Source organism: Fundulus heteroclitus, chromosome 3, assembly GCF_011125445.2.
Source record: "Fundulus heteroclitus isolate FHET01 chromosome 3, MU-UCD_Fhet_4.1, whole genome shotgun sequence".
Taxonomy (NCBI): Eukaryota; Metazoa; Chordata; class Actinopteri; order Cyprinodontiformes; family Fundulidae; genus Fundulus; species Fundulus heteroclitus.
Genome location: NC_046363.1, coordinates 17,219,252 through 17,232,793, shown reverse-complemented (window position 1 = coordinate 17,232,793; position 13,542 = coordinate 17,219,252). Strand labels below are relative to the sequence as shown.

The 13,542-nt window shown below is 37.3% G+C and overlaps 1 protein-coding gene across 3 annotated transcripts; it reads left to right on the top strand.

Annotated features, from left to right (window-relative positions):
- The first annotated feature begins 1,639 nt into the window (after nucleotides 1-1,639).
- LOC105918966 (protein tyrosine phosphatase type IVA 3) lies at nucleotides 1,640-12,586 on the top strand. Of its 3 annotated transcripts, XM_021311509.2 has the most exons (8): nucleotides 1,642-2,171; nucleotides 4,653-4,743; nucleotides 6,574-7,010; nucleotides 8,432-8,569; nucleotides 10,089-10,181; nucleotides 10,283-10,413; nucleotides 10,518-10,592; nucleotides 11,426-12,586. In XM_021311509.2, the coding sequence occupies exons 4-8, from the start codon at nucleotides 8,474-8,476 to the stop codon at nucleotides 11,541-11,543; spliced, it is 513 nt and encodes a 170-aa protein (XP_021167184.1). In that variant the 5' UTR covers nucleotides 1,642-2,171; nucleotides 4,653-4,743; nucleotides 6,574-7,010; nucleotides 8,432-8,473; the 3' UTR covers nucleotides 11,544-12,586. The 3 variants fall into 3 exon arrangements, with proteins under 3 accessions (XP_021167185.1, XP_021167184.1, XP_012709626.1); XM_021311510.2 differs by lacking the exon at nucleotides 4,653-4,743 and having other exon boundaries at nucleotides 1,640-2,171; nucleotides 8,437-8,569; XM_012854172.3 differs by lacking the exon at nucleotides 4,653-4,743.
- The last annotated feature ends 956 nt before the right edge of the window (nucleotides 12,587-13,542 follow it).

Here is a 13,542-nt window from a genome sequence, read left to right as displayed (position 1 = left end):
ATTTAATGTGACAAACTGGCCAGAGTTCCAGTCATGCTTCGGCTAATTTTAGCCTTTTGGAGGTGGGTTATCAAAGCTGTGGGTGGGCAGCCATGTTAACCCCAACTCAAAGTGATTGATGAAGCAGGCGAGCCCTAACATGTTGTTCTTTTAAAGGTTATTTGCATGTGATGAATGCCTTGTGACTATATGTGAGCACATGCTTTGCAAAAGTTTTCATACCCATTAATCTTTTGTCATTTTGCCACAATACAACCACATGTTTCAGAGTATTGGGATCTTATGTGACAGTCCAGCACAAAGTAGCATGTAAAGAAGAAGTGAAAAGAAAAGGATAACGTCTTTAGTATTTTCTAAACATACAAGTATTGTGGCCTTTGTTGCTATTCCTAAATACAATCCAGTCAAACCAGTTGCCTGCAGAAGTTACAGTGCAACTCTACTAAGGCATCATCATACACATAAACCGCCAGGCTGGGCAAGAAGAACCGTAAAGCAGCCAAGAGGGCCGTGGTAACTCTGGAGGAGCAGCAGAAATCCACAGCTCAGGAGGTAGACATTTATTCATTCACACTACAAGGTAGTTTTACTGGAAGAGTGACAGAAAGAAAGCCAAAATAAGTTAGTTTTCCACAAGTAATAATTTGGACCCAGCCAAAATGTGGGTACGGGTGCTTTGGTCATATGAAACCAAAGAAAACAACCTCTTTGACCAGTAGGAAAAAAACTATTTTGAGAGGATAACTTACAACGCACATTGCCCTGAACACACCACCTCCACTATGAGACAGAGCGGTGGGAGTATCATACTGTGGGGATAGATTAACTAAACAGGGACAAGGAAGCTGATTAGAGTCGGTGAGATGATGAATGGAGCTAAATACGGGCAATCTCACATTAAAACCTGTTAGAGGCTCCAAAAGACCAGAGACTGGGTCAGTGGTTTACCTTCCAGCAGAGATGCTGGCTCTAAACACACATGGAGAGCTACCGTGGACCGGTTCAGATCAAAGCACAGTTACTTATTAGAATGGCCCACTCAAAGTTCAGACATAAATTCAACATCTTGGTTGGTAAATTCTCACGAAATCGGCGGTAAAACCTGCTAACTGAGGTTCACGGACACTCTCCGTCTAAATGTGACCAACGTTGAGATGATTTTTTTTGCAAAGAGGAATGGGCAGAGATTTGAATTTTCTGGACATGCAAAGCTAGGGTGGGACACACCCCAAAAGACTGTGAGCTAGGTCTACAAAGCATTGACACAGGGGGAGGTGAATACGTATGCAATGTATACCTTTTGCAATAAATCTAAATGAACAAAACATCAAAGATTATATTTGTGATATGACAAGATGTGGAAAACTTCAATCAGCTTTCGGACCAATCCATCCTCGCATTCCCTGCGATAACTTTGCAACGAGCTACAATGCTGAAACTGTAGCTGTAACTCATTGATTCACTGACAGGAGAACAAACCAAGTTCAACCTCTTAAGCCATATAGAGAAAGGTAATTCCATTAAGTGAGAATCAGGGAGTTTATTCGTCCAACCTGTCTGCTGGCTCAAAGGACTGTCTAATTTTAGAGATGTGCAGAACGTAAGTTGAAAAGAATGGTTTACTTTTGCCGGCACACACGGTGTTATGACCGACGCATGATCACGCTGAGCAACATGAGGGAGTGAACAGCAAAGCTGGACGTGGCGAGCAAAAAAAAACAATTTAGCTTTAAAGAGAAAAGAGATGAAGAGGGAAGAGTAATTGTGGGACCGTCGCTCCTCGTCTCTCTTTCTAAGAGCATTAACTCTGGAGTATTCTGGTGGTGACAGGAGTGTCAGGGTCAGATGGCCGCTCAGCCTGATTAGACCAGCTCACAGCAGATCCTCAGCCCAGCACACACACTGCTGTCCTGCTGCAGAGGGGAGCCACAAACTGGCACATGCAGCACGTTGCAGTGATTACAGAGTGAGGGCCAGAAAGGACAAAAAAAAAAAAAAAGGGAAGAGTTTTAGTGGGTCAGTGTTAGCTACAGGTGGCTGCAGAAAGACTTTTCTCCCTGCTTCTGGATGTCTCGGTCGTTTGTTGTGGAAAAACTCTGAAAGCGAGGTGACTGAGCGTCAGAAGAACTGAAATAATTCTGCATTTGGAGGGGACACCGAGGACCTAAGAGGTGAGGAAAAACTACAAGTGTTGTTGCTGCCGTTTGCTTGTGCCCGGAGGCTGTTAAACAAGCACAATGTAAAACTAAATCAGTAACTTTCCTAAAAAGTTTGCTGTGGAGAATACAGAATAATTTTACTGAATGTTTTTTGGTGCTTGCCTTGTTTGTAACCAAACCAGTCAGAGAAACAGTCTGGAAGAGGACGAACACAGGCGTTCTCAGCCTCAGTGGCAGTTGTAAGCACAAAAATCTGATGCGTCATATGATCGGTCGCTGGTATATATTCAGCTACAAATACAGCTGGAAGCGCCGGTTTACTATAACAGGCGGTCAGCTGGTTATAATGTCAGCACTTTGACTTTTGTGAGGCTGCCGCTGTTGCTTAGGACTTTGTTTTAAACTCCTCTCCGTCTCTGTTTTGGATTTTCCAGTTTGGCAGCCAGGCCATGTAGGACAGAAGCCCATCGTTCTCTCTATCGCTGCACTTCTGCAGGTGTTTAACAGAAAGTGAGCCGCGGTGAATGGGCTGTCAGGATTTATCTTGTTTGTGGGTGTTACTATCACAGCAGGCCTGCTCAGGTTACCATGGTTAACGTAGCTTTAAAGAAGAGGCACTTCAGGAGCTCAGAATAAAAGGGCTTAAAAGTTCACCATGGGGGTGATTTGGTTTTTTTTTTTTGTTTTTCCAAACAGCATATTGACAAAACTGTAAAAAGGTTTTGTGTTTTAAATGTAACTGAGTCGAAGTAAAAAAGGAACCTCTATCCTGATTATAGACAACAGCGGATGAATAACTAATTATAGCTTGTCAACAGGCTCCTGGTAGAGGGAGTCTGTGTGTTGGGTGTTAGAGATGACCGCACATTACCCTTGGTCTTTCCCTGGCTGGTTTTCTAAGCATTTCTGAAGAGAACAGAAGGTGATTTCCTTAACGGCAGATTTTCTAGTTTCCTGATTCTCTTATTAGTGTTTAATATGCTCAGGTGTGTCAAGTAGCCAAAAATTGTCCTAACGTAAGAGTAGCACCACTTCAAAATATTTGTACTTCAAGTAAAAGGAAAAAGTAGCTAGCCAAGAAATAGCTCCTGCAAGAGTAAAAAAGTATTCGGCAAGAAGGCGATTCATGTACTGAGTAACCAATCATAACAGCTGATGATTTAATATTTAAAAATGACGTAATCTGACAAACAAAAATATAAGGTTATATGCAAATTCCGGTATTTTAAAGGCAAAATTTAAAAATAAACAAAGAATAACATAATTACAAAACAACAAATTCAGGCAGAAGAAATACTTCATCATTGTTTTCCAACATAAGATTTGACAGCAATGCTAACAGCAGTTAATGTATATACAGTATGTTAGAACAGCGCAAAGTACTTTCAAGGACAATATTGAATGTTTACTGTACATTTGATCATTTGACCTCCAAATGTCTTTGATCTCAGCAGATAGAAAATAACATTAAAATAACAAAGCTTGTATACAAATAAGGAGTCTCACTTTAACATAAACTTTAGGTTTTTGTGTCTCTGGTGCATTTTTGGTTAAAATAAGTCTGTTCTTTATTCATGAAGTTACTCACAGTAGGGAGTGTAGCCAGAAATTTTACTCAAGTAGGAGTAGTGATACTGAGTAATAATATGACTCAAAGAAAAGTAAAAAGTGCAGTGCCGTAAAACTACTCCTAAAAGTACATTTTGTTCAAAAAGATACACAAATAAATGTAACTAGTTACTACACACCTCTGAATATGCTGACAGCATTGTTAAAACAATCAAAGCCTCCAAAATCTTATTCAGAAGTGAGGTCTTATTTTCAGGAGGGACCTATTCTAAAAAAACACAACAAAATATCAAAACAGATATCAGCCAATAAAACACATGCAACAAAACAAATGCAGCAATCAATATATACTTTGAAGCACCAATGGGGAAAATATCATTCTTTCATTCTCTATATAAAAGAAATGTCAACACATTCTTTTTTATCTTATGTTAAAGTCATTGGAAAAAAAGAATGGAATCGGTCAAATTTCTAATTGGCAGACAGATCAGACGATGCAACACGTCTGCAAAACACAAACCTAGAATAAAGCACATTTAAAAATATCTACTCATTCCATATTATATATTTCCACATTTACTCATGTCAGCTGTATATGTCCATGTGTACCACCGTATCACCAAAGCAAATTGCTCATACGTGTAAAATACTACTTGGCAGTAAAGCTCATTCTGATTCGGACATCAAAGAGAATTGGAAATTGGTATTGGTCAGAAAAAGTCTGCCAGTGACACTTTCCTCATTGCCCTTAAAATATGCTGAAAATCCTTCAGCTTCTGTTGTAATTTTCTGCAAATGGTGCAGATATAGCTGGAAAAAGCTCTTTTCACATTGTCTGTAAGCACTGAAAGAACATCACATTTCATAAAGGTCTGTAAGCAAAGAGTGTTGCTATTGTGTTTAAGTTATATCTTTGTGTTAAAGGAAATCACTTAACCAGAGAGTATGAAGTGCAAGGGTGGATAAAGGGTTTACATCCACTGATGAACCTAAATATCACCTCTGTCAATGCAAGGTAAAAATGTGGCTGCAATAATAGTTTTTTTTTCTCAAATAAAATGAAAAACACACCAGGATGCAAAAATCCTTGTATTTTCTTTTTAGATGAAATCCACACACCTTTGTTTTTTTTTAATGTTTAGAGCTAATTCAGGGTGAAACGAATGCCACTGAACGATGTTAAGTTGAATGAAAATGATCGGATAACTGGCGAGGAGAGTTCAAAATAAACAATAATAATCAGCATAATGATTTCCTTTTCTGATCTTTCTCATTATAATAACTTTGTTCTTATACAGAACCTTGAGGGACAACTTTTATGACATTTGAAATAAACACAACTAAGATGAACAAACTGTTTATGACAAAAACAACAACAACAACAACAAAAAAAACAGCAGCCTCAATCTAAAAGTCTTCATCAAAGTTGGATGGTACTGCGTCAAATGATTTTGAAACATTCTGACCCTTAGAAATAATTTATATTCAAAAACAGCTTTGCCTTAATCATACCTTCTGTGACTTTCTGATAACAGGAAGAAAAACCACTGGGTTAAACACACTGTTAGCGATCAGAAAGACAATTTAAGAACTAGCCTGTGGCCTGTTTGAAAAGACCTACATGTGAAAACCTCAGGTACAAAAGGTCATGATCTTTAGGGTTAAATGCTTCAACAACATCGTTTAAATTTTTTTGTTGAAGCAGTTACACTCAAAACAGTTCCCTGGTGGAGAGAGAGAACAGGATTAAAATCCAAGTATTTCTTTAAATGGTCATTCACAAAGCAACTTTGCTCAGATGCAGATTTTAGAAATAGGACACGCGTTTTATAAGAGAGTGGAATCACCACGACTTAGTAAAAGGAGTACTAAAGGTGTTTTTCAAATAGAAATAGAGTTAAAGCTTGTAAGTGGTTCTGTCATGGTACCTGCAGCATGGCAAAATAAATAAAGTGGAAGGTTAGTGAGGCCTGTAGATTTCTAAGGATATTGTTCTTTTAAGGTCTTTAAAGCATTACTGGCAGAATTAAGTTATTTATTAAGTTATATATATTTTTTCTGATTGGGGAAATAGGTTGGCAGGTAGGGAGAGTACTGGTTTTAAATAATTGTATCAACAGCAGTGGCCAAACATGTATGTATAATACTTGCCGTACTTGTATGAAGTAACAAAGGTTAATTTAATTTAGTTGTAGAGCGCATCCACCAAACGTTCTGTCTATGCAATGTCAAGAAGGTATTGAACACATTTAGGAAGAAGGCTGGAAGGATGATGTAAAAGAAAGTTTTAATCACAAATTAGCCCGAAAAGCAAATTATTTGTTTGCACGTTTAAGTAGTTTTAGAAAATTATCAACTTAACTTTGTGATTTAGATCCTCTTTGTTGCAGTTCTCTCATAGGGTGAGCTGTGGGAAGTTTTTCTCTTACATTCCTGAACTTGTGCCTGTTTGCATAATAAATATAGATGATCGTCCGGGTTTTTCACAGTTCTACTTGTGTCAGTATTTTTAAATTAGCGTTTTATTTTTGCTATGAATCTATCTCAACTAATACCCCAGGGAAACAAGAGCTCATTAAATGACACGGACATAAACATGAACATAAACATGACTTGCCAATTAAAAGTTTTCAGAGACACTCATTAACTCACATTAATATGAGAATTTAATTAATTTTTTGCCTTTTTACCCATCTTTACCATCAATGCCAATTATTGTAGAGGTTGTTGCAGAAGTTTTATATTTCTACTGATGTACAAATGTTTGGATGGTGATAATTTCGACAGCTCTAATTTGTGCAGTCCTAAAGCTATTTTTAAAGTAATATTTGCTTTTCCGTTGCAGAACCGTCAGTTGATGGAGTTTGTGCGGCAGAGTGGGGACTACTGCCACGCTCAACACATTTAGACGGCGTCTGGGGTTATGCTGCGCCATGCATATTTGGGGTCATGAACCCTGAAAGACTGCTATCATTTGCCTTATCAACCCGCCAGCTCATGGGGTAACTAGCGGAGTCTCAACGCTGAAAGCTGAAAGGAAAAGGAAAGAACGAGCGACCAAGAAAGACAGAAGAAAGAACGAAAGAGAATCTGTGACAATCACAAACATAACAAGCAAGACTGACACTGTGTAGCCTCTTGGACTATAGGACACAATCAACAGATGGGATAACAATCTGGACAACACATCCTCAGAACTGGGAATATAACCTGCATCAAACAGGAGGTCCACAATCATCAAGTTAAAGACGCGGCGATTAATTACTACAGCCGGGGCTAAAGGTGAGGCATATCTGGTCACATTATCCGGACAAAATGTTCTGATGCCTTACCACTAGTGCTCAGTACTGGGTGTTACAGCATCTAATAGATACTATTTAGGTGGTTCTGTAATAGCTCTTTTAAAGTTCACAACCTGTGCAACACATGCTAATATAACTGGGAAAATGTCCTTAAATCCATTTTTACAGGTTCTAAAACTTTAAGCGATCGTTTTAAATCTAAAATGATTTTTTTTTTTTTTATGTTTTAATACAATTGAAAGTCACATTAAGGCCTAATTACAGGAGACACAAGATAACAGCTCGTTTTCTGTGAAAATTATTGGAACACCATCGATTTACAGATGTTACAAAACCTATTTACGAGTACAAATTACATACATTATTTTGTATTTTTTTCAGTATGCTATAGGGAGTCTGTAGTGCAAAGATGCAACTTTACATAAGCCAGGTCAAAATCTTGTATCCGAACGCATTTTCTTTTAAATTTTTTTGTGCGGACTGTCTAATTTCTCCAAAAAGGAACCAGACTGTTCCAACAAATTGCATCAACCTTGACAGGTTGATGATGAGACTGTTTTAAAACCAAAAACAAATTCACCTATACACAGTGCAGTTACAATCTACTACACTAAACTAATATTTTAATAATAAAGCATGAAGAATAAAGAATCAGACATAATCAGAAATATGGCGCAGATAAATCAAGATCCCTGCCAGGATTAACTAAAGGCCTTTTCTAAACTATTATATATGATTATATATCCAGTAATAGCCAGTATTACAATCAATGTTATCAGTATTGTAATCATATATTTTTATATAATTGTATACTGCAACCACATGTAAATAGGATTGTTTTCCATTCTGAATGATATGTGGTAATTTATTAGTTGTAATCAAACGTTAATTTTTTTTTATTATTTGCTAAGTTCAACTTATTAGCTTCATAACACAAGCTAGTATAAATTGTTTTTCTCCTATTTTTTTTTTTTTTAGCTCTAAAAGGCTTATAACTATAGCTAAATATTTTTTTTGCCATTATTTTTTTAGTTTGTGTACAGAATCCCACTTGTGAAATTTATTTATAGTTTTACACAGCAAAAATGTGCAACTTGTCTGTTAAAACTTTCGGTTACGCTAGGCTAATGGGGTCTATTCTAGATTTACACAAACAAGATGAAAAAGGATTCTCTTAAGATGCTGCTTGGTTGAAATTTTGGAAAGATAAATTCTAAAAATTGTGACACTTCATGGACAGCTTTTAAATCCTTCACAGAGAAAAACAAACATTCAGTAGCTCAGATATACTTAGTCAGTACACAGTCAGTTCATTAAACTGACTTCATTAAACAGTCAGTTTGCTGAAGAAAACATTCACTTTGTGCCTTTCCACTAACACATTCCTGCTACGTTATTAAGGTCAGAGGTCCTCCTGCAGAGTCAAAGGTTAAACAAGCCACCATGAACCGTCCAGCTCCTGTGGAACTGTGCCACAAGAACATGAGATTCCTCATCACACACAACCCCACCGACAGCACACTCAACTCCTTCATAGAGGTGGGTGTGTACTCTGAATTTCATAAAGTTCAGACATACATGTGTTTATGCACACAGCCGACACCGAAGGGAACGTTATGCCTGCTCTCAAACCATCAGTAGATTGTAATTTTAAGTATTTGATCCCCAGCCAATTGCTTTCACTGTTGTGTTTTCTTTGATACTCAAACGTTTCAGATCACTAAAACAAATTTTAATAACCCAAACAGAGAACCTGGCTAAATGATTGTTGCAGTTTTCGAAGGATGATTTTATTATATTGAGGTGAAAGCGACCCGGACCAACCTGGCCCAATGTACAAATGCTGCTGTCTGTAATTAACAGTATTTTTAGGTCGTTTTCTATTTCCCTAGCAACACTTAGGACTTATTAGTGCTAGACCCATCGAATAAAAAAATACTTAAATAGTACCTGTCAGACAACACGAAGTAGGTTAAAAGATATCAAACAGAAACACATCAGGCCCTGTTCTGAATAAATTGAAGGACAGATGAGAAACAAAGGCATTGCCATCATCTAGTCTAGTAATGGAGATAATCCTGAGGCTTTGGGACTACAGTAAACCATAGGTGAAGTCACTATTCACTAATAGAGAAAACATGGGAAGGGGGAGAACCTTTCAAAGAGTGGTGAGCCAGACAAAATTGTTGCAGAAGGTATGCAATGAAAATTTATCTTGGACATCACAAAAAAACAAAACAGAATAACATCAAAGGCACTGCGAAACTTACCTCAGTTAAGTTCAGTGTTCATCGTTCATTAATAAGAGAGAGAGAGAGAGAGACTGAGTAGAAATGACACCAATTGGGCACTTCCAAAGCAAAAAGCAGACATCTCCAAGGCTTTTGGGAAAATACGCATAAATGTTCATTATGGATGATGTGTGTCTTTTACATCTGTCATAAAACTAACATAGCGTTTCGGAAAAAGAACATCGTACAAACAGCTAAACTGTGAATTTCTGCTCTATACCAGAAAGATCTGAAAGATAATATCCTGCCACGAGTTTGACCTTAAGCTAAAAAAAAATTATCATAATGATGATAACGATCCAAAGCACACCTTCAAGTCTACTTTTGAATAGCTAAAAACTAAAACCCAGGTTTTGCAGTAACCCTCAAAGTCTGCATTAAAGTGGTTAAAAAAAGAAAGATTTTTCTTAAAATAGCCAAGTTATTGCCCCCAAACCTTTCAATGTGACTTCATTTAAAATACTTCTGCATAAAAGTTGACCAGAATTTCTCCACAGCAATTTAAATGACTCTCTGCCAGTTATTGCAAATACTTGATCTGAGTTTTTCCTACCAAGGGTAGCACAATCAGTAGTTAGATCTGGAGTGCAATTACTGTTTAATGGGGAGCTGGTTGGTTTGGATAGCTTTTATTTTGAAATTGTCTAGTTAATCAGGTTATCTTTGCCTAATCTTAAAGTTTGTTTGAGATCAAATACTGTTTTTCCCCCACAGCACTGTATTTAATTGTCAAACCCTTGTTTTGTTTTCCACGCTGCCCCTCACAGGTGTTAAAACGCTACGAAGTTACAACTGTGGTGCGCGTTTGCGACAGCACCTATGACAAAGCACCTCTTGAGAAAGATGGCATCACTGTGGTGGTACGGACACGTCATTAACATTTCATACAGTCTTCGTTTAGACACAGAGGAGATTTAGCCACTGTTGAAACACAGAGCCCCTCAGAGTGTACTCTTTTTAGGATTGGCCCTTTGACGATGGAGCCCCACCGCCTAGCAAGCTGGTTGACGACTGGCTGGCGCTGTTGAAGAAGAAGTTTCAGGAGGACCCTGGATGCTGTGTGGCCGTTCACTGTGTAGCTGGGCTGGGAAGGTACAACATAAAGGACCAGAATATCTCAGAGGAAACAAACAACAAAATCTGAAACGTTAATTGACCCAATCACTGCAGTGATTGCCTGTATTTACGCACATCAGGGCTCCTGTGCTGGTGGCGTTAGCTCTGATAGAAAGTGGGATGAAGTATGAGGATGCCATTCAGCTCATCAGACAGTAAGTATTATAAAAGCAGAAATAATACTCACAATGGAGTTAAACTATATAAGCTTGATTTTCAATAAAATATGAATATTATGTTTTAGACAAACTAGTCTCAACTGAACAGCTGAAAGTGTTCCCACAATGCCGGCCACTATTTTTTTCAGTGTACTCAAATCATTACTTCAGCAAGTTGTTTTTTTCTATAACCTTCATGACAGAGAATCAGCAGCATTCATATTTTCAAATATGAAAAAAAAATTCAATATATGAAAATATGAAGAAAAAAAACTACATTTTTCGTTTTTAGCAGACAGATCTGTAATAGATGTAATTTTCGGTGTGTTATCATACCAACATCATTGCATTTTTAAAATTTTACAAAATCCATAGAAATAGTTCTGTCTCAACATGGACAAAGTCACCTGTTCATTGTGTCAATAATAAAAAAAAAACACATTAAATTGATCCAGCGTCCAGTCGGCTCACAGTTTGAAGACCATAGGAATACCGCTGTAATTGGTTACTATCATCCAGCAGCTGGAAGCAACTAGGAGAGATCAGCTTCCACAACATCCATTAAGATCTTAAATAACATTTCCACCGATGCGAGGAACGGCATGATATTCCAAGTGAGGTTCAGGCCGCAGATCCGTGGAAAAGCAGACACCTGAGGAGATGCGCATACAGAAAAATAGATTCTATTTAAAAGCTGTTAATTAATCACAGATCTCACAGCAATGGAATAACCCCAGTGCACTGGTAGAGTCCACCAGACTGTTATTTAATATCACTTCATGTTTCTTTCTTTTAAAAAAAATAAAATCCCTAATGTTTGGTTATTTCAGGAAGCGTCGAGGAGCCATCAACAGCAAGCAGCTGACCTACTTGGAGAAATATCGATCGAAACAGAGACTTCGTTTCAAAGACCCTCACACGCACAAGAACAAGTGTTGCATCATGTGAAAGAAAAAGAAAACAAATAAACACTTTCGCACACTCCCTCTCACACACAGAAACACTGTATGACTACTTGTACCCCTCACGAAATGTCTCAGGAATCCAGATGTACAGGCCTTACAGTGGCTATACTGCCCCATCCTGCAAATGTTGTTTCTTTTGGTTTAGTGATTTCACATTTGTCGACAAGTGGTTTCATTTTGTGGGAGCATAAAAGTGGGGGAATAGGTGAAAAATAATTTTGACAAGTGTAATGACAAAAGTCTGAATCTCACGTCATAGCTGTGTGTAGCTGTAGATAACGCCAGTGAGGACATGGGGCTTGGTGATAGGTTATGCATCGAGTCACATGACTCATCCTTTAAAATGATTTATTTCTCAGATGTTGAGTAAACCTTGTGGGGTGGGTCAGACTTTATTGTATTTTTTTATTTTATTTTTCGCTTTATGGCTGTTGACTGCTTCTCAACACCTAAAACCTCACCATGTTTAAGTATCAATGCTAACAAGGGGATGAGTGCATTTAGTAGTTTTGTGATTTTAATAGAATAAGACACAAACCTTAAATCATTTGCTTGGTTTAATAAAAGAGACTCATTTTGTTCTTAATGGTTGTGGTTTTGGATTTTTCCACACATATTTTGGTTGTGTTTACATCACTTGTATTTTTATTTTTTTCCTGAACGATGCAAGTGCGACACTTTAAACAAAACCGATTTTGGTTGGTTACACTGCATGCACTTTTTTTTATATGTAATTAGTTTGTCCATGACCGATAACGAACGATAATTTTCATCCTGTCCTGTAAAATAATACTTGATGAAGAAAATTAGAGAAGGAATTGTAAAAAATAAAAAGCTGATTATGTCAAGACCGTTCAGTTGAGGTGTGTGCACATTTTGGGTTTTGTGCCTGAAGCTAAAAGTTGAATGTAGTAGACTAAAAATCAACAAAGAACTAACAAGCAAAAAGCTGTAAATGCCAGTATGAAATATAATGTACATTTTTTTCTGCATTGTGTAATAAAGATTTTGCCAACATCTCTCTTACTTATTACCAATTCATCCTTTCCTCTTTCATACTTACCTTCACGCCATCACCAATACTTTCTACTAACTGCAAAATATAATTTCTTAAAAGATTAAAAAAACATACTAAGGTGTTATACTAGGGGGATTCTATGACTGTCAATAAATAATAACTAGTTACACCTAATTTATACTTTAACAGCATTAACTTGAGTTAGTCCTTCTCTGTGTGACTATCTCAGGTGGGCCATTTTAAGATTTTAATCAGGTTTAAACTTTGATCAATTGCAGCCAATTACATTTGCTGCTGTTCTTAAGATACATGTAATATTGATCACCAAGTTTGGAGTCTTCACATTTCACTTTAGAATGCTTTAGTATAGGGTGAGTTTAATGCTGGGATACTCTTTTGTGAGAGGAGAAGATTTCATATGTCTGTTCTTTCCATCATGGCTCTTCATACTTAGTTCAGTCTTTTACTAATTGCATTGTTATGAATTTTATGTTTAACACGTCAAATGAGGCCAGCAGACTTTGAGACGGAGCTCTGGGATTTTTTGCAGTTCATATAAACCCTACATGTTCTGACACTGGGATGAATTTGCCAGCATAGCAACTGCTTGATGGATTAGAAACAGTCTTTTGTTACAACACAAACAAACAAAAAATCTTGATGTCGAATAATAGTTTCTAAATTGTTTGGAAAAGGTCTTAACACTCTTTCCAGAATGATTGCCATCACTGATATCTTTCTACCTTGCTATTGTGTTAACATGCACCTGTATTCGCCAGACCAGCAAACTCCCACTTTTATTGCAGTGGTCACGCTTACTGTGGAAAAAGCAAAGAGGTACGTCACAGTCACTGAAACTTACTGATTCCCAGGGCTATAATTAACAATCAAACATAACTTCTACAGACCAAACCTTTACTAGAAAGCAAAAAATATGGTTAAATCTCAAAGTTTGATCTCTTGG